This window comes from Quercus lobata, chromosome 2 (assembly GCF_001633185.2).
Source record: "Quercus lobata isolate SW786 chromosome 2, ValleyOak3.0 Primary Assembly, whole genome shotgun sequence".
Lineage (NCBI taxonomy): Eukaryota > Viridiplantae > Streptophyta > Magnoliopsida > Fagales > Fagaceae > Quercus > Quercus lobata.
The window spans coordinates 25,450,589-25,477,970 of NC_044905.1; the positions used below are offsets into that span (position 1 = coordinate 25,450,589).

Genomic DNA, 27,382 nt, shown 5'->3' on the forward strand with positions numbered 1-27,382 from the left:
TCTTTCAGAAGTTTTAATATCTGAATTTTTGAGTTATTTTTTTGCAGTATCTGAAATTGTCTAACAAATTTTTTATAAGTCATTGCACGTTCAGGTAATTTCTTCTTCATCAAATTATAACACAAATTGAAGTCATATAAGATCCTATACATAGCATAGGTTAGTGACTAGTAATGTGTAAATTTGTGAGGGTTGCAAAGGTAATGTGTCAAAATTTTAAAAGGTTAACAAAAAGGCAAAGACTTCGATTTTATATTATATATATAGATGACTATGAATAATAATGTATATAGTTTGCTTTGTCAGAAAATAACACCCGGTATAGTCCCCTTGTAAAGGGTTTTAACATAGTATGTATACGTTCGGAAACCACTTATAAAAATATTACGCTAATGGTTTTGCGGTCATTCTCTACATATGTTTTAAAAAATAACAAGGAAAAAGGGAAAGTCAACTAATATGATGAAAATTTTTACATAGTTTAATCTGTAAAGGTGATATACCTAGGGCCTAGGGGAGTGTCATAGTGAGCGTTTAATACAAAATTAAGATACCTCCTCTCACAACCTCACGGGTGACATACTGTAGTTATCCTCTTCTTTATAAAATTACAAGTGTCTACTTCTTGTCATTCAAGCATGCACCTCATCCAATAAAAGTGTAATAAAAAAGTACAACCAATAAATCTAGTCGGCATATTACAAATCTAAAGCATGAATAGGCCAAACCTGTAACCAAACGGGGGTAAAATTGGTCATCCAGTGGGTTTAGTGTCTATTCCTCCGTGGTCGAAAACTTCACCGAATCAACGGAAGGTTCTTCTCTCTCAAAACTCAAAAATCCAAAGCATGCTCATGTTCGCTTAAGTTTTATATTGAATTGTTCTTTGATCGATCCATCTGTTTGTTTGATAGCATTCATATGATATGGATTCCTCTATTTGTTTGAAAGTGTTTTGGTTTCTTAGGATTATTGCTGTTGTGATCAAGTAGAGGCAAAGCTGGCATATGCTAATTATGTCTTTGAATCCCAAATTGGTTAGTAAAGACATTGCTAGACTTGACAATCATCATTTTATAATACTTGCTATAGGCCTATATTACTCTTGTTTTTTTTGTTAAGTTGATGAGTTTTTTCTTGATTCCTAAATATTTCAACTGGTCAGTATTTGATAATGTGTTTTGGAAATCAAATAACAAAGTATAAGATTTCCATGTATTTATGCTAATTGTGTCATAACTTGTGCTTCTTTTTTACATTGCTAGGTGAAATCTATTTTCCCCCTCATCCCACCAAAAGAACTTGGAGCAAACACAAAATTTATGTATTTATGCTAACTGTGTCATAACTTGTGCTTCTTTTTTACATTTCTAGGTGAAATCTATTTTCCCCCTCATCCCACCAAAAGAACTTGGAGCAAACACAAAATTTATGTATTTATGCTAACTGTGTCATAACTTGTGCTTCTTTTTTACATTTCTAGGTGAAATCTATTTTCCCCCTCATCCCACCAAAAGAACTTGGAGCAAACACAAAATTTTTAGTCACTATACATTTTCAATTTCATATTATTGTTTTTCTTGTTTCACCTTAAATAGATAGAATTTTTTTGATGAATTTTTTGCAAGTCTCTATATATTTGATTTCTAATCTATGAGACCATGCCTCTAATGAGCTCTAGCTCGATTGGAACCTTCTTCCCTTGCAAGTGCTAGGTGGAGGGTGAGGTTTTGAGTTCAAGACCACTGGGTGAGTGTAATTTACCAATAATAATACGCCCCCACCTAGGTTGTCCCAGTGGTAAGAGAGAGTGCCTAGACTAATTGTAAGCCCAAAAGTCTTTGATTCAACTCCTAGCTGAGGCATTTCGCAATTTATCCAATGCCTATTCAGTGGGGGTATGTAGGCATTCAGGTTTTGCTCCTCAGGGGTAGTGCCATTGTCCCATAGCTTGAGGGAATTCCTCATAAAAAAATAATAATAATAAAAATAAATCGCTAAGACCATGCTGCAAGAATTTGTTGTGAAAGAAGCTTTTGGTATTGGGTTGGCTGTATATGACATGTAGTTTACGAGTGCAAATATCAGCTTGGCTCAAAGGGAGATTGGGTATAAGCCCATGGCAGATCTGCAGACGGATTTAAGGAGGTTTTGCATGTAGTACTTTGGTTTCTGTTCTGGTGGGAAGAAGGCTGCTAGGTGACATATTCATTCGATGTTGCGGTAGGGTCCTATGAATTATGTACATTGACATTTTTTTAACATTTCTATGTTTGTTGCACAGTTATTGTCTCTTCGTATATCTTAATGATGCCAAATATTGGATTAACTTTGTGTCCTACAATGAAGAAGTTTTATGGTTGCTTCTCACTCCCAAGCTTTTTATTATGATTAAACCAATTTTTAAACCACATGGACAGGCTTGTCATTATGATTAACGAAATGAATATTTAGATGGCATAATTTTATGAGTTTTATAAAATGATCTCCATATATATATTGATTGGTAAGCATCACATCCATCCATCAAACAAAATCAGAACATTTTTTCTTCTCTTGAATGTAATTGTTGTAGTTTCACCCTTGTAGAATTCACAACTGGTAGAGGATATGCTAATTGAAGGACATGTATCATTGTTATGCAATTCAATTTTTTTTAATAAAAAGTCATGATAATTTGGTTTTTCTGTTTTGTCACTAAATGAAAAAGTTTACAGCTTGATGTGTAAATTAACTAGTTTTGGTAGACTCCAATTTTTTTTTTTTTTTTCCTCCTTTTGGAAACTGAGATAGTAACTTGTTATTTCATTGTGTATATTTCATTTTATAGTGTGCAATTTTTTGTTTCAGAGACGAAGTTCAGTTTTCTAAGGCAATTATCTATGTTTCAAGTCGGTGAGATTAGCTGCAGGTTTGAGAAGAAGGGCTTCTCTTTGAAAGGTAATATCTTTTTTACTGTTCATCCTATAATATGAACTGTGAATTTTCCAGGGATCTTTATCTATATATATAATGGTTTGATTGGTTTCTAATATATGAATTGATAAAGTCCAAGACTCTGGAATCTTAGTTATATCATAATGGCCTACTCTTTGACAGATCAAATCTTAAATGCTCATGTTTTGTTTGAAGTTTTATCAAATTCGAAAAAAATTTCCAACAAAAGAAAAAAGAGGGGGCAGGGGGGCTAAAGGAAAAAAACAAAACAAAACAATTTTTAAACCACATCAACAGGCTTTTCATTATGATATGAGTTTTATATATAAAACTAGGAAAAAAATGCCCTAGCACCCCCTAAACTTTTATTTTAGCCAATTTACTCGTTTAACTTCACACATGTGCCAAATCAATGCTTCTGTTTGTCTGCTGTTAAATGAACTAACGACCTCCCCCAACGCACGTTAATAACAAAATTACCAAAACCAATTTACAGAGTATTATTTCCATGGTTGTTGAAACTTATGTATCAGGTACCATACTTCTCCAGTGTGGCACTAACTTATTTGCTGGGGGCCGCTTGGACTTCTTCAATCTCTCTATTGATGCTGCATACTCCTTGTAATTAAACTTTTTTTTTTCTCTTGCCCTATGAAGATATTTTCCAATACAGTTCCCCTCCTTTGTTTTGGTCAATGATTTTCTATTGGTCTTGAATTAGTTCCAATGGTTTAAGCTTTGATTGCAAATTTTACTTTGTTGTGATATTCTAAATGTTTTTCATTTGACCAAAGCATTTAGTTCATTAATATCATCCAAGAAACCAATGGAGAGAGAAATTACCAAAACCAATTTACAGAGTATTATTTCCATGGTTGTTGAAACTTATGTATCAGGTACCATACTTCTCCAGTGCGGCACTAACTTATTTGTTGGGGGCCGCTTGGACTTCTTCAATCTCTCTATTGATGCTGCATACTCCTTGTAATTAAACTTTTTTTTTTCTCTTGCCCTATGAAGATATTTTCCAATACAGTTCCCCTCCTTTGTTTTGGTCAATGATTTTCTATTGGTCTTGAATTAGTTCCAATGGTTTAAGCTTTGATTGCAAATTTTACTTTGTTGTGATATTCTAAATGTTTTTCATTTGACCAAAGCATTTAGTTCATTAATATCATCCAAGAAACCAATGGAGAGTGAAACCTCAGTTTGAGAGAGAGAATGGCGGCGGCGTATTTGAGATTGGTGACCTGTATGTTCCATATTTTTACAGGAAAGTAACCAGAGTCTTGATGATTTTATCAAACTTCATAGTTTTGACTTCTCCACAAGTTTTGACATGCATCCATCACACAAAATCAGAACGTCTTTTTCTTTCTCTCAAATGTATTTGTTGTAGTTTTGGTGTTGTAGAATTCACTACTGGTAGAGCATTTGCTGATTGGTGCACATATATCATTGTTATTTAATTTAATAAATAAAAATATCTCATGAAAATTTGGTTTTTCTGTTTTGTTACTAAATGGATTGAATTAACTCACTTATATGTAATGCATAATTTATTGGTCATTAAAGAGGCTTCTTTTATTCATGCTGTATACAAATTACTTGGCTTGTATGGCTAATGTTTTAATGGTGACTGTTTTTTGCTTTGTACTTTTACCTTTCAGAACCAGCCTATTTTCGACATATAAACTTAGTTGGAAATGTCCACACTGTATCCCTTTAGATTTTTCCTTTTAGAGTAAATAACAAATCTTATTCTGTCTATGATAGACAGTATTTCTCCATGTGCAATGTGGAATTAAACTCTCGAGACATATCTTCTAGCAGAGGTTTTTTGTGTATATGTCCCTGAAGAGTGATTGTTTAATTATGAAGAACAAATATATTATAGATGAAGTTATTTTTAAGCTGTGTTGAGAATTGAGGGGGAAATTATTCTTTTAAGGGAGACAACAAATATATAGTGGCAGCATGTGGCTACAGTTGAAATTGTTACCATGTCCTATGTTTACACTCTATGAAACAAAAATTAGAAATGGTTATACTTGCAGATAATATATATATATATATATATAATTTTTTTCCATCCATAGTGTATTTGGTCTTTATATATCTTATCTCCAATAGGAAATTTTTAGTTTGGTGCGCTTTCAATGTGATATATTTTTTCCTTTCAATAAGCACCAACTTCATGTTCAAAAAATTGGGGTAAATACGTTGTTGGTCTGTATACTTTATTCCATGAGCAGTTTTAGTCCTTGAAGTTAAAGTGACCACTTTTAGTCCCTACAATTCAAGAATGATCACATATAGCAGCATTTAGAATGACACCCTTGAGGTTTTAGCTAGTTCTTTCTAAAATGTGTTATGGGAACTTCATTAAGTTTGTCTTTCCTAAAGAATGTTATGACTCCCTTGTGGGGGTGATTTTTCCTGATTCCATTACTTTTTTTAAAGAATGTTATGACTCCCTTGTGGGGGTGATTTTTCCTGATTCCATTTCTTTTTTTTTTTTTTTTTTTTTATTTACACATTTTCCAGAACATAGGTGCTGGGAAGTGTTTTAGAGTGTATTTTGTTCTGTATGCTTCCCGCGTCCTAGGTTGAGTTCTAATAAATAGTTTCCTAACAAAGAAATTAGGTATGGGATAATGAAAAAATGGTAATAATTGCCTTTTGGCATTATTTTCCCCTTTTAAGATTTTCCTCTCTCTCTCCCTCTCTCTCTCTGCGTGTTTTTGTGTGTGTGTTTGTTACAACATTTCACCAATAATTTCTTTACTTGTTTAGATACTAAAGATTCTCTTCCATCTTGCCAAGACAACCATGGAGCAGGTAAAAGGTGAAAGGTACTTAAGAATGAATTGTACTTGCAGTATGCTAACGAGTTCTCTTATGAGAAGTTAATGGCATTGGATACTAAGGTAGTGGCAGTTCAGGCAATTGAAGTTGAAGGGCTAGATGATCTTAGACTTCATATTGTTTGGATTCAGTGGAGCGCCATTGTTTAATGATAGGAATGGATAATTGATGCATAGAAAATGTCATCTCATGTGTTGAACAAAACATGGCGGTCAAGCAATGCAATTTATACTTTGTAAATTGATAGAATGGTTTTTTGATTGAACATTGATTGAGTTTTTATGATGTATGTTTACTAGCATTTACTTATTTTCTTTTGATTTTTGGGCACTAGCATTTCCTTGATGGCCTTCACTTTCCAATTCCATTTCAATGCCCTTGTTACTTACAATGTATTTTGCCAGTGGTGACACCAAAAGTGCATTTCTGTAGGTTTAATCAAAGTTTGTATTCTTGTATTTGCTCATAGAAAAGTTTCAAATTAGTTATTTGAATCTAAGAGTTTAGTTTCATTGATTGGATTTGAAACCATATTAAGATTCTCATACACGAACTTGATGAGATACTCTTGGATAGACTCAAAGGACTTAATATTGACATTCACAATTTTATTCCAAACTCGTGCTAGTTTGCCCATATAGTGTGTGATCAAAGTAGTTAGGTCTTGGCTAGGATATGGTGATGGCCAACACATCCCTACCTTGTTTAGGTGAGAGAGTAGGTGTAGGGCTTCAGGGTCTATTTTCTATGTTCTGAATCTAGTCTTCTGTCCTTGATTCGTATGACACTTTGTCTTCTAAATTGAGCTTGTCACTAAAAATTGCCTCTAGTACAAGCCAATAATCTCCCTTCCTTCTATCCTTCCATGGTTTAGGAAATTCACAATACTGAAAAGGACTCTTGCCTCCTTGATGAAAATTACCGTTTAGGGTGGTAAACTTCTTTCTAGGGTTTTCCTCCATTCCCTCTCTATATACTAATCCTTTCCTATCAGTTTAAGCCTTGAAATTAGGGAATTCATGGGCTTGTTTTTTGTTTTTTTTATTAATTCATGGACATGGTAATTCCTTTTTGCTAGTCCCATGCTTTGCATGTATCCCAGAGTCTTCATGATGTGGGCAACTGTGAAGCTGTAGAAACAGACATAAATAATCATGTATAATTTTCTCCTTCTCTACCGAGTATTGGATAATTTGTATAAACTCAAAACCGTTCAAATGGAGTTTGTTGGCCTCTTTCATCTCTCCATATATTGGGGCAATTAAGTCCCCCCTCTCTGTCAATGGTTAGGCCTCTATTCTTTCACAACAATTTGATCTTTTGTTGGATAGTGAAAGGGACTACCAAGCCAAGCTCTCCCCAATAACATGTTATAGTTAGCCGTATTGACCATGATTTGGAACTCAGTCATGGCTTCTATATGCAAATTGTTTCCTACAACCCCAGGACAGCTATTGTAATAGGTTTTCAAGGTCGGAGAGTCTTCTTTGGATACCCCAAATTTGCCAACAATGCGTAAACGGATATAAATTTAGATCAGAATTATTGTGTATTGTAATTTCAAGACTTCACACACATACAACGACTCAATGTGGTTGGACTTGGGATTGAAGATCCTCATTAGAGAAAGTGACGGTCTAGCTTTAGGGCTTAACCCCATCAAGATCGAGGCTATTATTACTTGTGCTGGGGTGGTCTCAACTCTCAAGGGTTACTTCCTTTTAGTGAAGCTATGAGTAGGCCCAGATAGAAATGTTCAATTGCCTCTCTTTACTCTTTAGTTTTGCTTCAGAATCAATTCTTCACTTTAAAGCCTTTTTCTAGCTCCGACTCCACCTCCAAATTTCTTCCTACGCGATCAACATCTAAATGAGGTGGCTTAAACTTAAAGTGGAGTCCTCCACATTTCTTTGCCCTCTTTAATAATTCTGATGTGAAATAATCTTTTCATTTCAATTATGGTTAAGTGGTTAAATTCAACATTTTTAATAGCTTAAAGTTTTGGGACAAATAGTAATTTATCGTGGTGCTCGCTGTGGAAGGAAGCCCTTTTGTCTTGCAATACAGGATGTTGTTGGAGAATCAATTATTAAAGCTCTGGAGATGGGCTATAGTAGAATACTAGTCTTGACTAACTGTAAAGGCCTCTCACAAGTTTGCAAGCTCTACAAACAACCAAGTTGGCACCAGAGGACTTTAATTGCAGACTTGAATCATTTTCGGAATCAAGGACTTCACTTAGACTTCCTTTTTGTTCCTAGATATGTTGTAGGCCATGTTTCTGATTTAGCTTTTATCACCACTTGTTTCCCTGTTCATAGGTGTAAGCTAAATCCTAACTTTGTCCAGGTCTGATGTCTGTTTTGTGTACTGGTTTTGGTTCTGTTAATGAAGATGTTTTCTTTGGTATCAAAAAAAAAAAAAAACTCTACTTCCCATTTAAAATATCTTGCTCCTCAAAAAAAAAAAAAAAAAAAAAAGTTTAAAATCTCACGTGTTGGGCTCCACTTATTAAATGAGAGTTTGTACCTACACATGAGGAGGAGTGTTAGAATTATGATTAAGTTATTAAATTCATTATTTCCTAACAATTTTAGTTTTTAGGACAATTAGTAATTTATCACTATTTATGCAAAAATTAAAGAAGAAAGAAGATAAATCTACATAGATAATTTACTTTTGGCAATGTGCTTACGTCCACATGGGGCGACAGGTTCCATGGACATGGAAACGCGAAGTTCCTATGTATGAACGTGCAGAGTTAACATGTGATTTCCATGGATAGCATATGAGAAGCCCAAGGATAACACGCTAGTGAATGAAAAATCTCATAAGTAAGAGGGAGCTAGTAGGACTTATTTGTAGCTCACAAGGAGGCAAGGACTCACATTGAACAATAATGTTAAGAGAGAATGGCTAAATATAACATAGATGGACCCAAAGTCATTGGCTTAAAATTTTGGGTTAAATAGTATCATTATGTGTTATATTAACTACTCAATTGGATTTTCTACAAGGTATCATCTCCCTAACATCTTCATAGCTATCCCATGCCTTCATTTTCCCCCTAAATCTCTTCTTGGAGGCCCATTATGAAGCTGTCCATGATTGGTAAGATCAAACTCAAGAAGTATTGTGTCTCCTCTCTCATTTCCTTCATGTTTTAGTGTTCAAGAAAGCGGGACTTGATAGCATTCGACTCAAGGGTTTTGGTGGACATTGGATTTGTCTAGGATATTAGGGCGAGGGATGATGTTGTTGTCTATAAGGTCCTCAATCTCATGGAGGAGTCTAAAGAAATTCTTTTTCTTATGGCCAGATTTCTAATGATAGTGGAAGTATTCACTTATGCTCCAATGTTGGGGTATTGGGTTGAGTAAAGAAGTAGGATTGAGAGGTGCATTCTTACTTAATAAGGTTTTCAAAGTCTTAGGATAAGAACATTCCTAAGTTGGTGACACTCTTCATGTGTTGGAGTTGTGTTGGGTGGAAACTACACTAACTTTGGCTTGGTTGGATGGCTTAGGGTTGTTACTAGTCCCTCTTTCAAATGTCTTTTTGGATTGAAGTCGCTCTCATTGCAATATGTTGGGGATAGTAGGGAAGGGGAGAACAAATATTAAAGGCTTTGAGACGCATAGTTGCTGTCTTTAAGACTTGAATTGCCCCCACTTAAAAGAGTTTGCTAAGGATTACAAGCAATCAGTCTACAAGATGCAACAAAGTTTGAGTATTTGCAAATAGCAACTCTAAAAATACTCAAGAACTTCCTTATATAATGTATTTTCTAGAAAAATATTACTCCCTCCATCCCACTTTGTTTGTCCTCTATTCTATTTTGGTATGTCCCAAAATATTGTCCTGTTTCTAAAAATAAAAGTCATTAATTTACTGATATTCCTATTATACCCCTATTAATTTACTAATTCAATTTTTTGATAAATTGATTTAAAGGTAGTGTGGGGCCCAACAATTCGTGGACCAGGCCCATTTATTCTTAGAGCGTCCGAAGGCCCAATCCGAGGAGAGCTGTGGCCCAAGCTCTACAACGCAGAGCACAAAACAATTTTTGGGAAGCAGCCGAGGACAGTTTAGTCCTCGGCAGATCCATAATCCCACCAGAATAAAGGGGCAAAACTGGAATAGGGACGAATTAGTAAGGAAATCCAGAATATCTTGGGGAAGTTATCCATACTACCCTTCTAGATAAGGCCCGACGCCTGACAGAGCCGTACTCTGCAGCTTTATCAAACCATCCCCAACAATTCCGGGATTGGACTGATGGGACAAATGTCAATGTTCGTAAAGATTGACCCTACACGTGGACGAAGGGCAATGAATGCAAGCTAGTATAAAATAAGGAAGTAAGTAGATCTGAAGGAGGCCCTTTTTTCCACCTCCGAAAAAAGAGAGACTACATGGGAAAACATCTCAGGAACACCGGACTTCATGGAAGAAAGTCCGTCGTTGGGCAACCGAGAGAAGACCTCAACAGGACCTCGGATCAACTCCGAGGAGCTCCATCCCACGGGGTACGACGCTTTAGGGCTTAAATGTTCATACCCAATTCCCTTTTTCTACGTAGATTCCTCTAAAGCCATGACCGGACAACGCCACTCGACCAACGGCTAGCTTTTCAAGCCCACTCTCTACAAATCATATTGTGAGGGATCTTTCGTACGCGAGCCCAACATCCTTATTGGGCCGCCAGAGAATTGTGTCCTTACAATTGGCGCCGTCTGTGGGAAAGCTTGCGCATTGGCGCAGGTGGCGGCGGAGTCAACTCTCTAGCAAGCAGAAATTTCCGGGATTTCCCCCGTCTCCGGCGGCATATAGTTGTTGCTCCGACGTAAGCCTCTGCTAGGGGCTACGCCTCGCAGTGCTAAGGGCGCGGGCGTCTCTAGGGGCTTCCGGCCTCAGGCCAACTATTCCCGCCTTGGTGAAGGGGCTGGTGGTTGAAAAATAAAACAAATAAGAGAAATCTTATAAGTTTTGGACAGAACCAAGGCCTTTGCATGGTCCACGGACTCAAGCCTATGGGGAAACCAAGTACATAAAAGAAATCTTACAAGTTTTGGACAGAACCAAGGCCTTGCATGGTCCTCGGACTCAAGCCTATGGGAAACCAAGTAATAAAAGAAATCTATAATTTTGGACAGAACCAAGGCCTTGCATGGTCCTCGACCCAAGCCTATGGGGAAAGTACATAAAAGAAATCTTATAAGGACAGATTGCATTGGACAGGGAAACCAAGGCAGAACTTTGCATGGTCCTCGGACTCAAGCCTATGGGGAAACCAAGTACATAAAAATCAAGTTTTGGACAGACCAAGGCTTGCATGGTCCTCGGAAGGGAAATACTTAGAAATCAAGTTTTGGACAGAACCAAGGCCTTGCATGGTCCTCGGACCCAAGCCTATGGGGAAACCAAGTACATAAAAGAAATCTTATAAGTTTGGGACAGAACCAAGGCCTTGCATGGTCCTCGGACTCAAGCCTAGGGGAAACCAAGTACATAAAAGAAATCTTATAAGTTTTGGAACAAGAACCTCAAGCCTATGGGGAAACCAAGTGCATTTTGGACAGAACCAAGGCCTTGCATGGTCCTCGGACTCAAGCCTATGGGGAAACCAAGTACATAAAAGAAATCTTACAAGTTTTGGACAGAACCAAGGCCTTGCATGGTCCTCGGACTCAAGCCTATGGGGAAACCAAGTACATAAAAGAAATCTTATAAGTTTTGGACAGAACCAAGGCCTTGCATGGTCCTCGGACTCAAGCCTATGGGGAAACCAAGTACATAAAAGAAATCTTATAAGTTTTGGACAGAACCAAGGCCTTGCATGGTCCACGGACTCAAGCCTATGGGGAAACCAAGTACATAAAAAGAAATCTTACAAGTTTTGGACAGAACCAAGGCCTTGCATGGTCCTCGGACTCAAGCCTATGGGGAAACCAAGTACATAAAAGAAATCTTACAAGTTTTGGACAGAACCAAGGCCTTGCATGGTCCTCGGACTCAAGCCTATGGGGAAACCAAGTACATAAAAGAAATCTTACAAGTTTTGGACAGAACCAAGGCCTTGCATGGTCCTTGGACTCAAGCCTATGGGGAAACCAAGTACACAAAATAAAAACTGTTACTAGAGCATTAAAATCCATCCGAAGAGGACTTCTCGTTAACAGTTGGGTCAGTCTTTAATTGCACGGATTCCCCGGTCTACCCGCAGATCCCCAGTGCCAAAGGGGCTAATACGATACGGCACAGTATGTTGTCCCAAGGGCACGATCCAAGGGCACGATCCAAGTCCATCGCTGCTCGGCTGCTCTCTCGGATATTCGTCTAGCGTGCATCACGCAGCGCTCAGCAGCTATCTCGGTTAGTTCCATAAATTCAATCTATTAAGGATTACCATTGTTATACTTGATAATATTTGCGAGTTTAAACTAATAAGGGTTTGTATTAAAGTGTTCTTCCGTCCAGAATATTGTTAAAGGCATGTTTAGACTTAATATTCAGACCCAAAGTGGTTATTGCAAAAAAAAAATAACATATGCATAAAGAAATAAACACATCTTTTATTAAGACAAAAGAACAGTACAGTGTACAATAAAAGCTTAAACCAGCTTACATTAGAGTTAACTGCGTAAGTAAAAGAAAAGCACAAAAGAGTAAAGATGATGCCGAGGAGATATCTCAGAGGAAAGGTTGGCTAATGTTCCAAGATGTCGTCTAAGGAAACTATTCCTCGACGCTTCTACATGCCCATAACTCAGGCAGCCAAAGAACCTGACCTCAGGCTAACACCATCTACAGCAAAGATGCAAGGAGCCGGCAGTTGGGAAGCCCCCGCAGAAGTTTGCCTGCTACAAGGCAGACGGCGCTGATGGCGGAAATTCCTTCTTCGGGCATGCCAAAAATCTGGCATGACCAGAACCTGCTTCGGATTTTGACTAAAAGAAGGAGAAACATCCTTTCCCCTCTCTCGAATTGAGATATTCTCTTGAGTCTACGCCTCCTAGGCCTGTACCTCACTATCTGGAGTCTCAGGAAGACACAACGCTTTTGTGGCAGAGAGAGCTCCTTTGCCCCAATCCTCGCCTCAAACATGATGTACTAAGAGAGGAGACTGAAGAATTCGTGTGAAAGTAAAGCAACCTCCTCTCCTATGTATTTAAAAGAAGAGGTGATGACATTTAATTCACGCAGCGTCCCAAGGAACGCTACAGACAAAATGTCTCCGGCTCGATCTCCAATGCCGTCTGCAACCCTGAGATTAAAGAAGCCTCGTAAAGGCGCACCTCGAATACTGGGACGCCAAAAAGTACCGCGTGACCAAAGACTACGGAAATGCCTCTAAACCTGTGGGCCTAATAAATTCGCGGCCCAGGCCCGTTCTGCATGGAAGCCCACGGACTATGGCCCACACCAAGGAATAACCATTACCGAGGACAACTTCCTGCTCGGCAACTTATGAGACACCTGAGGAAAGACAGGTGCAAAAAGAAAAGGGGAGGGAATAAAGTTTTGGACAGAACCAAGGCCTTGTATGATCCTCGGACTCAAGCCTATGGGGAAACCAAGTACAAAACATTATTATTATTAAAGTTTTGGACAGAACCAAGGCCTTGTATGGTCCTCGGACTCAAGCCTATGGGGAAACCAAGTACAAAAAATTATTATTATTAAAGTTTTGGACAGAACCAAGGCCTTGTATGGTCCTCGGACTCAAGCCTATGGGGAAACCAAGTACAAAAAATTATTATTATTAAAGTTTTGGACAGAACCAAGGCCTTGTATGGTCCTCGGACTCAAGCCTATGGGGAAACCAAGTACAAAAAATTATTATTATTAAAGTTTTGGACAGAACCAAGGCCTTGTATGGTCCTCGGACTCAAGCCTATGGGGAAACCAAGTACAAAACATTATTATTATTAAAGTTTTGGACAGAACCAAGGCCTTGTATGGTCCTCGGACTCAAGCCTATGGGGAAACCAAGTACAAAACATTATTATTGTTAAAGTTTTGGACAGAACCAAGGCCTTGCATGGTCCTCGGACCCAAGCCAGGGGGGTAAGTATTACTTTTTATTGGTCTGCCTTATCATGCCAGGCACTTCCATTAAAGTTATGGCAACATCTTTTTATTATTAAGTATTTTGGTCTTAGTCGTCATTGATTTAGATGCTATATGATTGTGCCGAGCGGCGCTTACAAATTTATAAAAAACAAAGAGACAGAACATGCAAAGTGAAATAGAAACAAGTTTTATTAATATGAAAAATTATTACAATATACAAAGAGAGGCTTCAACCAGCCTATACAAAGAGAGGCTTCAACCAGCCTATACAAAAGAGGGGCTGCCGAAGCAGTACTAACATCCACAGTACAGATAAGCAAACGGTCAAGCGCCTTTTTAAACTCGTCTTCAAGGTCCCTCCGATCTCTGCCTCATAGCTGCTCATACTAAGAGAAGAACTCACTTTAAAAAAAAAACGAAGAAGAAGGAAATAGTAAGGAAGAAATCAATGAAGAAGATGGAGAACATGAGTAAGGAAGGAGGAGAAGAAGAGAGAAGAGATAAAAAGAAAGAAAAGGAGCAAAAGAGGGAAAAGAGAAAGCACCAGAACGGAACTGGTGCTGGGAAGACTATAAGAAGAGGGCGGGGGAGGGCACCAGGGAGCAAAAGAGGGAGAAGCAGAAGCACTTAGCCCCTGCCTCAGCCCTGACTCCTAACACGCTGGTGCCATATTAGGTACGCTCGTGAGGAGCCGGGTGGTGCTGGTCTTGGTTGTTCTCGACTCAGTCACGCCGAGAATTCGACATGACGAGCCCCTGCTTCGGATTTTGGCTAAAAGAGAGGCGGAACAGATCTTAAGTCTGCGCCACCCTTGCCCTGACCGAGCCATTTCAAGTTTTGTCAGGATATGGTGTTTTGAGGAGGAGTGTGTCTCCTTCATCATTCGTTATGGAGGACGTGTACGGATATGATGTATAACAAACAGGCTAAGCAGACGCTAAAAGAGGCTACGGGTCTCAGATCTCAGAAGGAAGGGGAGGAGTCTGTACGAAAGTGATTGCCTCCTGCTTGCCTTCTTATAGGAAGAACCAAACAGAGGGAATTAAACGCATTCAAAGTTTCCAAAAGAATCTGAAGAAAAAGAGGCGTCCATTCTGCTTCCCCACCTTATCAGATGAGCCGCCGGACATAAATGAGCCTCGTAAAGGGGATTTACTAAAGGCGTGTCTGGGATAGTCAATCGGCAGGAGCAGATCACGAGCAGATTAAACGGACTCCCTTGAAAAACGGCTAACTTCGTGGACAGGCGGAAAGCCGCTCACATAAATGCGGGGTCAAATTAAATGGGCCATATTGAGGGCCCGGGTTTGCCAAAACCCTCCTTTCCAACCCGGAAGTCGGACAGAAGGGTTTTGAGGGGCTATTGTGGGGCCCAACAATTCGTGGACCAGACCCATTTATCCTTAGAGCGTCCGAAGGCCCAATCCAAGGAGAGCTGTGGCCCAAGCTCTACAACGCAGAGCACAAAACAATTTTTGGGAAGCAGCCGAGGACAGTTTAGTCCTCGGCAGATCCATAATCCCACCAGAATAAAGCGGCAAAACTGGAATAGGGACGAATTAGTAAGGAAATCCAGAATATCTTGGGGAAGTTATCCATACTACCCTTCTAGATAAGGCCCGACGCCTGACAAAACCGTACTCTGCAGCTTTATCAAACCATCCCCAACAATTCCGGGATTGGACTGATGGGACAAATGTCAATGTTCGTAAAGATTGACCCTACACGTGGACGAAGGGCAATGAATGCAAGCTAGTATAAAATAAGGAAGTAAGTAGATCTGAGGGGAGGCCCTTTTTTCCACCTCCGAAAAAAGAGAGACTACATGGGAAAACATCTCAGGAACACCGGACTTCATGGAAGAAAGTCCGTCGTTGGGCAACCGAGAGAAGACCTCAACAGGTCCTCGGATCACCTCCGAGGAGCTCCATCCCACGGGGTACGACGCCTTAGGGCTTAAATGTTCATACCCAATTCCCTTTTTCTACGTAGATTCCTCTAAAGCCATGACCGGACAACGCCACTCGACCAACGGCTAGCTTTTCAAGCCCACTCTCTACAAATCATATTGTGAGGGATCTTTCGTACGCGAGCCCAACATCCTTATTGGGCCGCCAGAGAATTGTGTCCTTACAGGTAGTTTTGGAAACTTATACATTTTTAAGAGGTAGACAAGACAATAAATGGTGTTCCCTTAAAAAGTTTGACTTTTCAAATAGGACAAACAAAGTAGGACAGAGGGAGTATATATCTTGCAAGAAATAACTAAACATGTCTCTATTTATAGATGTAATGAGGATTCAAATGAATAGGCACCATCTGCCGCACATTGTCGGTGTGATGGTCACTCCACAAGTATAAGTGCTTATGGAGTGTGAGGGATAAAGGTCGGGATTTAAGTTTCCAAAAGAAAGCTTTACACACATATACACTTAGATTAAGCTAAAGTAGAATTTCTATCTTGTATAAAAATAATAATAATAATAATAATAATAATAAAACAATGAATAGGCACCATGAAAGGACATTAAATAGGTGTTAAACCCTTTCAAAAAAATAGTCGGAAATTTTTTTGGCCGTTGGACATGTGAAACCATGTCAAATAGATTGAAAAATCTCAAAACATTTTGCAAAAATAAAAAAAAAATAAAAATAAAAACATTATTTAAAGCTAGCCTAACACTTGCTCGAGCGAATTATGCAAAATTTCAAGTCAAGAAGGTTCACTCATTTATCACCTAGCACTTCAACTGACCCAACTCATAGACAAAGACTCACAAAGAGTCTCACCTGTCATCTCAGTCAACCCAACTCTTCAGCGTTTCAAACAGAGAGCCATATAGAGACTTGCCTCTCACTTGCTCAACATCTCACTTGATTGAGATTTTGCATTAATGTTTTTCCCCACTTTCACAATTGGATTCTTGTTAATCCAACTTCTAATATTACAACCTGCGTATTTATCAAAATATACAACATAGTTTATGTGACCACTATTGATGGCCTCTTTGATCTTTGTACAATAGTTGTAGGGTTGATCAAAGGTCATGATGGGGGAGGAGAACACCTCACCCACTTGCTTTGCCTCCTCTAAGTAATTACTCATTCTCTATGATGGTAATGCATGCAATTACCACTCCCCCACCCCCAACCCCCTCCATTAAATGACAATTAAATGTCTCTTTCATTTTTCTTTTTCTTTTTTGGGGTAATATAGTTAGAAATCCTAATATCCTAAACCCCACCCCAAATCCACCTTCCAGGGTTTGAATATGCGAGCCCATGGATACCTCCATGCTCTTATGACAAGAGAAGGTACCACTTTACCCAGGAAGGGCGGTGGTGACAATAGAATGTCTTGAGACTTATTATATTAAGGTAATCGCTACCCAATTTCTTGGGCTTTTTGGTATTGTTAGTATTAATTAGTAAATTACCCAGGTGGCCTAACATAGACAGAAGACCTCCTTTGGACTAATTAATTTAACCACCATTTACCTTTTCCGTTGCATCAACTAGCAGTATACAATACGTGCACGTTATTTGATAATAAAATTTTGTAAGTATTGTTAATTTCTAAGCAAGGCATTTTCTTTTTGGATTTTTCCCATCTCTTTTTTAGAAATAATTACAACATACTGCTAACTCTACAATTAAAATAATTTCCCTTCCTAAACCTTCAAGTACTTTGTGCATAGGGAGGTGTGAATTCAATTACAAAGAAATTGGCATTTTTTGAGATTTTACCTAATTATCAAAGAAACAAATTAATCTATTTCGGTTGCTGATTGACGTCCCTCTAGAATGAATTTTTTTCATATTCATTGCTCTGGGGGTATCTAATCCAAATATAGGTCCAATTTGGTAGGCGTGAATGTTTGACAATAAATAGTCTATTTTGAAGCTAAAGATACTTTTCAGCTAAACAAACAAAATTATTATGTTCGAAGACTTCTTCCCCAAGGAAGTTCTCTTGTCATAGGCTTTGTGCACATGTAATCCTTATGCCTCCCTTTCCTTTAGGATATATTGCTTCATCTCGTACAAAGCTTGAATTTTAAGCCAAAATTTTCTCTTTTTCATACATGAAAGTTTTAGGGAGATAGCATCTAATACCCTATGAAAAATATTCTTTCACATTTGTTCACATCCACTATTTTACACAAATTCATAATTAATGTGAGAATATTTACATTTTAACACATAAAAATAAACATGAAAAAAAAAAGCGTAGATATGTGAAAATCAAAATCCTGCACGGTATAACAATGATTGCTACGGGATTTTGAAAAAACAAAAACAGAAGTTGGAAATGACATAAATTTCTTTTCACTTTTCTCTTTTTTTTTTTAATTTTTTTTTTCATAAATAAAACATACTTTGGTTGCCACAACTTTAAAAGAAAATAAGTCTCCTACCTTAATCATAGGTCATGATAAGCTTTCCCTTTCGGCTACCACTAATCTATGTACTATAGGACAGTCACCCCAGGAGCATGAAAACCCTAATATATATAAATATGATCTTGTCACATTCTAGTTTGACCTTAATTAAAAGCCTTTTGGCTTTTGATAATATATCCACTACGCAAGTCAATCTTTTTTCTTTTTTTTTTCTTTTTTTTTTTCCTTTTTTCATAGCGATTACAATAAATAGGAAAAGGCTACGAAGCATTGATCTAGCTAATGTAATGATATGGCATGTTGGCCAGATCCAACATTACGGGGCCGACCATATATGCACATATATAAATGGTCGGTGGTAAGGGACGTATGATATTGTTGGGACATGGTACTTTTCGTTGAACTCCTTGCTTAATTGCTTGCTACTAGGTGCGTAATACTTTGGATGCTCCAATACATATATGCTTTATTCAAACTTTCTAATCCTCGTCTTTTTTCTTCATAGACCCATGCATATGTAGTAGAGGAGTGTTACAGGCAATGAAACTAACATTCCAAAGATAACCCTGCAAAAGAAAGATTTATATATAGAGTATCATAATCTCTTCGTTGAAATTACAATTATCCAAAACAATTAGCAAAAGATAACCATGCGCATCTTAATGCACACACTTTTACATATAACTGAAAAAGAAATAACTGAAATCGTGACTTTTAGTCACAATTTATTTTTAACTTTAAAATCATGACTTCAAGTCACGATTTCAGTTGTTTTTTCAATTGTGTAGAAAAGTGCATGTGTGCATTAAGGTGTGTATGATAAATACTACTATTTTTAAAATAAACTGAATTTTAGCTTTTTATAACACATTTAACATAAATGTTACCAAAAACCATATATTTTGATAAATACTATATAAAATAATTAAGCTATCTAAAATAAACAGAAGTCAAAGACATGATCGTTGGAAAATATTGAAGTTACTGCCATTCTGCCAATGAAACGTAAGTTTTCAGCTACAAATTGAATAATCTTCATACGGATCATCCTATTCCTGAGTCTAATATACAAATGTAAAAAGGACTTCCACTGTTAATTGGATAACTAAAGTAAAAGGTCAAGAAACGAAAGGTAAATGACTTTCTAGTCACAAATCACATATATAGTTATGTTATGTCCAAATTATTGTGTCTCCACAATTTCCTAGTTAATTATTCATTTCCTAGCTAGGCAGATCCTTGATGTATGATATTCTAGGGCTGCATTATGCAGCGTGGGGTAGGTTAAAAGTTCAGTAGTTTTTTTCTTTTTTATGAATATGCATGTGAAATTAGACAACATTATTCAATATAAAAGAAATCCTATAACCCTACAACTTGAAACACGGTACTTACTAGAGACATTAGGGGTTTCCAATGAGAATTATTACTGGTGGGGTACTGGTAAAGTGGTGATGAAGGTTAGGATATCAAAAAGAAGCAACTGAATTACACAAAAGGCATCCCCATTGCGCCTACAATATATAATTCGCATTCCCTAATTAGCTTTTAGGGTTATTCTTAGTGTAGCTAGAGTTGCCTACATAAATTCTAGACATTCAAGCAGGATTTAGTGTCAAGATTCCAATCACATGCCTCAGAAATAAAGAAACAAGCATTTTCTTCATTCGGTTAAAAGAAAAGTCAGGGTGGCCAATGTAGTGCAATCTTTTTTGTTATAAGCTAAAAGTAAATATACCTGGTTGCCGAGTATTTTCCAATGCATGGTGCTATTGATGAATTTAAAGCAAATTTTAAAAACTCTCTCAAGATTTTTTATTTTCTATTTTTAATCCAATGTTATCTTGGATATAAAACTCTATTATATATCAATATTATTATTCACAAACGTAGGTGAAAATTCTTCAAAATCAGAGTTCATCTAACTTACCCTGTACTCAAAATGTCGGGATGAAGCCCATATTCCCTTGCAAAGACAAATGGTACTATCCCTTGTGGAAGAGCTGCCTGAGATTCAGTAATAACATTATCAAATACCCAACAGAAATGTTTCCCACCCGTAAAAAACATATACATACATATTCTTCTACTCTCTCTCTTTCTAGTGTACTGTCCAAAAAAATAGGTACATTCATACAAGAAATAAGCATGCATGTATATATATTCATCAGTTGTGCATATCATATATGGTACCTGTACAATGGCAGCATGTAGTTTTACACCTCTTAATCCAACAGCAACCGATGCTGCTGACATTATTATGGGCCCACAAAGGAAGCGAATCACCATCCCTATTGTTGCCCTTTTTGTTCCACAAGCAATAATCCGGGGTTGGAGGGCCATGAACAGCCCTGCAGCAATTACCAATAGCTCATTATCAAAAAGTTAAATTCGATCATGATTTCAGTTGCTTTTTCAATTGTGTATAGAAATGTGTGAATTAAGTTGTGTGTAATAATAAACACTATTTTTATCAAAATACAATTTTGGTATATCTCATGCCCAACATGAAAATTATATGAATTTTGAAGTGTGCCTGTGATTATGACCAAGTTTGTGCTAACAAATGTATGAAATGTCTGTATGTTGCGTTTGTCATATATTATGCTGACATAATACATACCTAAACTGAACATGGCCATTCCGAGACCTGCATCTGATATTATTTTTATTGAGTATTTCACCAAACTGGGCATCCCTACATTCCATCTGCAAGATCAAAAATAAAAAAAATAAAAAATAAAAACCTTGTTATGATTGACATTATTACATATATAATTATTCATCAAAAATTTTCATGTATGATAAAAGATTGTACATGCCACTAGGAAAATCATGGCCTAATTCTTTTGAATAAATAGGCAACAGTAAATGTAATATTTGGGAGACAGTAATCTCTCTCTCTCAAAAAAAAAAAATGATCCTCTCAATTTGAAATGGTATATTTGACGATTCAAATTAAATATTATAAATCTAAATATAATGATACTGTTAAGTTCATTTGAAATTTTAATTATCATGACAATTTGAACACTCTTTAAAGGATAATATATTTTAGGTAAGTATTTTTTTTTTTTACTCTCATTATTGCACAATCTAATTCTTTTTTCGAGTAATCAATTTCAAACACAAGACATGAACTCATTCATGAACGATTGCACACTTCCTCGAGCAGGAAATAATCGATGTTGATGGAATACATCCACTGAGTAGATCAAACGATTTGTCTAAGTGACTTCCGATTCTCCATATTTCAACAAAAAGATATCTTTCTTCTATTTTGAAGTGAAATGAAAATGATTATATTCCTTTATTTTACAATATCTATTTGACTTGGGGTTCATGACACCACTTTGATAAAACAAATTAAAGTATGTCAGTTGAAAAGGATGACTTTTTATTTTTCCCATTGAGTTTAAGTTGATAAGGATGACTTCAATGTGTGTGTACGTTTCAGATAACTTATATTTTCTTGGTTTATTTAATTTGAAAATATAATGCATTTACCTAATCAAATATAAACCAAATAAACCTACTCACTTGAATGAGATTAGAGACCACAAAACCCCTAATACACTTGAGTATGTATTTGGGTTGCGAGAAAGCTTCCGTCCAACCACAATTAGTATAAGCCTCAACATGACCAAAGCATGTGGCATTTCTTGACTAATCTCTGCACCCTTCGTATCTGTTTCCTCTGGAATTTGAACTTTTGTGCTATCTCTGAAGCTAATTTCTTTTCCTGACAGAATAATGAAAGATAAATGCATTGTTAATATCGAAATGAAATACAATTAACCTGTAAATCCTTTTTTTTATTTATATAAATACAATAATATTTCAAGCTTATGACGCATATTCTATGATAATTGTTTTTTGTCATTAAACCGAAACACAAAATAATTTTTAGTATAAGTAGAGAATTAAACATAAATCTCTTATTCAACTATAAAATACTTTATCAATTGAGTTTTTTTTTTTTTTAGTTCTTACATTTTCTTTCATATTTTTGACTTTATGGCCCTGAAAGTTATACCCAATTTAATCTAATTATCAACGTTAAAATTGGATGGCTATTCACGTGGCAAGGTTAGTAGTGTTACTGTGTTAGACTCTACTTTGCTTTTTCTTTTTCTTTTTTTAGGTTTAGGAGACACATAGACAACATAATTACAAAATGAAAGTTTTGGGTTGGGGTTACCATATTGGATTCTTTAACATGATTAACATTTTGGAAATGAAGTAGGCCCTCCTATATCATTACACACGTGCCTCGAACAAATGATGGCACCTATCGATTAAAATTCTGACTAAGCAAAATGTTGGGTGTATAAAATTGGAGATTACTTTTGACCACATTTGTAGGTTTTTTTAACATATTTATTTTGCTATTGGTGAAGAGTGGAGGGGGCCACTTGTTTTGTTCTGTCAAGTTATCTGGTGGGCACTCAATTAGGGGATATCCAAAAACAATAAAAGCAAAAATTAAAAGTGACAATTTAAACAATGAATATAAAATACAGACATTTTGGACATAACATATATATTTTCACCATTATTGATATGATTTATTGTTATTATAGTAACATCATTTACATCTAGATGTGTTCTTAATATCATTTTATTATATTTTAATTATAATAAATCGTGCTAATATTTCTATAAAAAATTATGTACTAAGCATGATGAAGCCTTGTCTAACTTTTTAGACTATCCATATGAAACTATTTATCATTAGACTCTAAGTTGGTATATATCCTATCTTATGTTATGGGTGAGATTTGCATCATGTGCACAAGGACATAAAATAGAACACGAGAATGCAAATGACCATTTTAAGACAAATGTCACTTCTATCTCACTTTTAGTGTTCAAATGTATTAGAGGAAAGCCAAACACATCTTGTATAATGTTAACTCCGTATTAAATAACAAAATATACTTCCCTAAATGAGACTGAGGTTCAAATTTATAATTTATCATTCTTTGAATTCTATTCATTATTAATCAAAATTAAGGTTTTTTTTTTTTTTTTTGGGGAAAGAAACATTTAAATTACTAAGAAGGTTTTTTTTTTTTTCAATAAATTAAATTTTAAAAAAAAAAAACTAAAAACCTTATAATCCTAACCATTCTTTTAAGAATGTAGTTTCAAATAAAGTATTATAACTTTGGCCCAGCCATAGCCTTTTCAATTAATCATTACAAATGTGCATACTTTTTTATGCAAAATTTAAAGTATATTTTCTAATAAGATAGTTAATCTAGTAAACAAAAGCTTAGTTAACTAAGTAGCTTTTATATACTTATAAAAATAAAAAATAAAAAAAGAAGTAGCATATATATATATATATATTAAAGATTAACGGTATCAGTACAAAGTACTAGTTTATATTCCCTGCGTTGACTGGGACACATTTTAGAACAATGATCTATCTATATTCACCAAACATCTCAAAATGATTGGTGATATATACTAAATGACTACAAATTCTGAATGAGGAATTGCAATTAATAGGACAAACAATTTAAGTACAAGAGATTATATAAATTTTAAACTACCTATGTAAATTTTTTTATATATTAGTTTTGCAAAATCTTGAAAAAAAAAATTTCTATAAAGATATCATTTGATAAAGGTATGCAAAATGCTGACCTTTAGATGGCTTCACTTTAGGTTAAAAGAAAAAAGGTCATTTGTTGACCAATTTATGTACTTAATTGTTACTTTTCTAACGTAATTTCTGTTGTTATATATGATACAATGATTTTGGTTAATGTTTAACTTTTTTCCAAAGAAGTTATTAAATTTCAGTTGTTATGAAAATTTGTTGAAAAGGTTCAACGAGTTCTTTGAAACATAATATATCTGTAAATTTTCAGTGAAGTTTGTGTGGAGTTAATAATAAGTTTTTGGAATTGTCAAAATAAAAAAATTGTATTAGCTTCAAATGGTTTGAAAGTAATTTTAAATAGAGTGAAATAATTTGTTGGATGTTGTTTCAAATTAGAGGGGTATTTGATACAAATTGCTTAGAGTGAATTTGAAATATAATTTAGGAAATTTGACACAAGATTAGAGTATATTAACCTAATCATATATATTGAACTTCTATTTAAAATTGTTTAATATTGACTTAAATAATTCCTAGAAGCCTTTAAAATAAATAATAATAAAATCCTAGAAATACCTGTCCCCCCTCCCTCTAGAGAGGTTATTTGCTTTTAAGAGATGAGAGAGATCTCAAATGCTTTTTTTTTTCCCTAGAGATTTTTTTTAGAGAGTTTTTATGGCTACCACTTTTGTGATGGGTCACCAATTAAAGTAGACTATATTATCAAATTATAACAAAATGCGTAATTTGCTATTTATAGAACCCTTGTGTTTTAGAATAATTGTCCGTAAACTATCTAAGATCTATTTCAATCTATTTTCTTTTTCCAATGACATCATAAAAAAAAAGGTTAAAGTTATTTTCATTTTAAAGGATAAAAAAACATATTTTATAAAAGAGTTTAAATTTAGTAAAGATGGAGTTTCAAAAAAAAAAAAAAATTAGTAAAGATGGAATGTAAAACTCATGTTTTATATCATTTAATAAGAGATTGTTACATCAGCATTTTACTTAAAATTTATTTTACTTAAAATTTAATACATCCTACCACACCTAATAAGATTTTAATAAACTCCTAATTTTGTTAGATTTATATATGGATATTAAAATTGATTAGGTGTAGTTGTACTTATTTTTAAATATGTGATAAGATGGTGTGGCATGTTAAGATAGGAAGAGTAAAACATAAGTTTTACACCATATCTTTACCGAATTTAATCTCTTTATAAAAATGTTAGAGTCACAATATTTTTCATAATTATTGTTATGTCATGATGTGCAATTAAATCACATTTCATCACTTATGAAAAAAATTTGAAGTCTTTAAAATTATTAATGAAAAATTAAAAATTTTTTTTTTTTTTTTTTTGAGAATATTTGGGCTATAAAGACAGAGACCAAATTAGAGCAGCTTTATCGGGTCAGATCGATACAAATGATAAACTTTGGAGACAAAACGTACAAGCCCACCTGAAAAAGGCTTACATGTTTGGCACATAATGATAAAGTTTAATACAGACAGACGTTTGTTGAAGAAAACGACGACGCATGGAGCAGATAAAGTTAGCATGTACACACTATGACACTACACTGTGTTATGGTATAGACTATAGCGCGTGTGGTGGAGACACAGAGAGATGTGAGAGAGAGAGAGAGACAGAGAGAGAGCACGTTAAAAAAAAAAACGAACGTAAGTAACTACGTACGTACCTGCTGCAGCAAGTGCAACCACAACGTGATTGTTAGTAGATGACCCTTGTCTCTCTTCTACTTCTTCTTCTTCTTCTTCATGGTGAGTATTACTGAACTTCACCGATGATGGTGATGAGTCCCAAAGCATTTTAACGCCGGAGAAAACCGGAGATGGGTGGCGAAAAAGCCTCCCAACTGGTGATCTTGACCAAACCGAAACAGGGGTGTTGGTGTTGTTGGTATTGGCAGCGTTCATCATCTCCAGTTGATCCAGCTCGTTGTTGTTGAAGTTTGATTGGCGAGGTGTGGGCTGGAGGGAATAAGCGTCGGAAGAGGCGTAGCCTGACATGCAGTACTGAGGGCTGGCGCCGGAGCGGTAGCCCCCGAAGGTGTTGACGGAGAAGATTTCGGCGTTTGAGAGGTTGGAGGGTCGTGGGGTGTTGATGGAGTCTGCGGCGGAGGAGGTCGACTTTCGGATTCGGACGCGGATTCGGCCGTTGGATTCGACCTCTGATTCGGTGTGAAGTGGGTCACGGCCGTCTAGGGAGATCACGTCATTGTCTAGCTCGATTTTGGATATGGAGGCTGCTGTTTTGCCTGGGAACTGGGTTTGGATTAAGAGGGTTGCAGCTCTGTATTCGAACAAGATTAGCAATAGTGTGTACCTGCAAAGAAAATAAAAATACAACTATCATTTCTTGGATATATATATTATATACTCTTTGGACATATATGAGAAACGCAATACATTTTCATAGATACTATTTTTATTATAGTCTAATCATAATAAATCCAAGTGTGAAAGATATCGTAAAAAATACTTTATTTCTAAACTTCATGAATTTTTATATAAACATATGAGGAAGGATTGGTATTCTTTTTTTAATGTCACGAGAATACCAAGAATGATCTAGTGGTTGCCAAAACCTTATAAGATTAACAAGATTCTAGGTTCAAAATTTTTTCAATGTAATTACTTGGTATGTGTGGACGTGTCTAATTAAATACATCTAGAGACAAAAAAATTTGAACACTGTGGGGGAAAAAAATCACTGCTTTAACTTTCTACATACTTTTTATAAAAGTTCAAGCTAAGTAACTATCACATACACAGAGAGAGCAGAAAAAAGAAAAAGACCTTTCAAGCTTTTACAAGAGTCAAGATAAAGACTAGGCTATTTACATTTAAAATTTGATAATGAAAAAATAAAAATTAAAAGGAAGGGAAAAGAGAATTAGTGGTGATCACAATACCATATGATGCACTGAAGCACAACTAATTGCACCATGAGGCTCTGAGTGAAATCTCCATACATGGCTTTGAGCAAAGGAATGCCCATGACAAGTGTGTTAGGCAACGTAGCTACTGAAAAGAGAGTGATAAGCCAATCCAAGCCTCCATTAAAGAAGACAGCCCAAACTGAGAGCAAAACAAGGACTAGAAGCTTAGAGAAAGTGTCAGCAAGTATGAATTTTGTGTCCATTTGGTAAGGGTTGTTCTGAGATATGAAGTGAAAGGAAAGTACTGGAACCGCAAACACAGCAACAAACCGGTTAATACCAGAGCACTGCTCAGGTGTGAATATCTTCCACCATTTCACTGAGCTATATGCTACCAGCATTGCAAAATACAGAGGAACCATTGCACACATCACCTTGTAGAAATCATTCCCACTTATCATCTTTTCTCTCTCAGTTTAGTTATGTGAATAATAAGTACATGAGATGAGAGTTGTATGAGCATTGAGCAAGGAAAGGAGGTAAGTCCTTATATAGGATATTTATAGAC

At 35.9% G+C, this 27,382-nt stretch overlaps 1 protein-coding gene and 1 long non-coding RNA gene across 9 annotated transcripts; one reads left to right on the forward strand and one right to left on the reverse strand.

The window, feature by feature from the left end:
• The first annotated feature begins 638 nt into the window (after positions 1-638).
• LOC115975081 lies at positions 639-6,094 on the forward strand. 8 transcript variants are annotated; one of them, XR_004088079.1, is made up of 5 exons: positions 639-815; positions 968-1,037; positions 1,266-2,223; positions 2,851-2,940; positions 3,471-3,996. It is a non-coding gene; the product is annotated as an uncharacterized LOC115975081 (long non-coding RNA). The 8 variants fall into 8 exon arrangements; XR_004088074.1 differs by having other exon boundaries at positions 968-2,223; XR_004088073.1 differs by lacking the exon at positions 639-815 and adding an exon at positions 5,734-6,094 and having other exon boundaries at positions 822-2,223; positions 3,471-3,921.
• Positions 6,095-18,220: 12,126 nt separating this feature from the next.
• On the reverse strand, positions 18,221-27,338 carry LOC115975082 (auxin efflux carrier component 6). The gene is made up of 7 exons (XM_031095727.1): positions 26,848-27,338; positions 25,612-26,258; positions 21,828-22,029; positions 20,911-20,996; positions 20,481-20,638; positions 20,218-20,294; positions 18,221-18,853 (listed from the first exon to the last, which is right to left on the reverse strand). Exons 1-7 carry the CDS (start codon positions 27,273-27,275, stop codon positions 18,787-18,789), a joined length of 1,665 nt encoding a protein of 554 aa, XP_030951587.1. The 5' UTR covers positions 27,276-27,338; the 3' UTR covers positions 18,221-18,786.
• Between the last annotated feature and the right edge of the window lie 44 nt (positions 27,339-27,382).

Bases quoted from the DNA above. Each gene is read 5' to 3' on its own strand.
- LOC115975082 (XM_031095727.1), bottom strand. From the start codon at position 27,275: ATGATAAGTGGGAATGATTTCTACAAGGTGATGTGTGCAATGGTTCCT. The intron at 22,030-25,611 runs GTACGTACGTAG...TTATTCTGTCAG, and splicing joins GGTTGCACTTGCTGCAGCAG to GAAAAGAAATTAGCTTCAGA. The intron at 20,639-20,910 runs GTATGTATTATG...TAATTGCTGCAG, and splicing joins AATGGCCATGTTCAGTTTAG to GGCTGTTCATGGCCCTCCAA.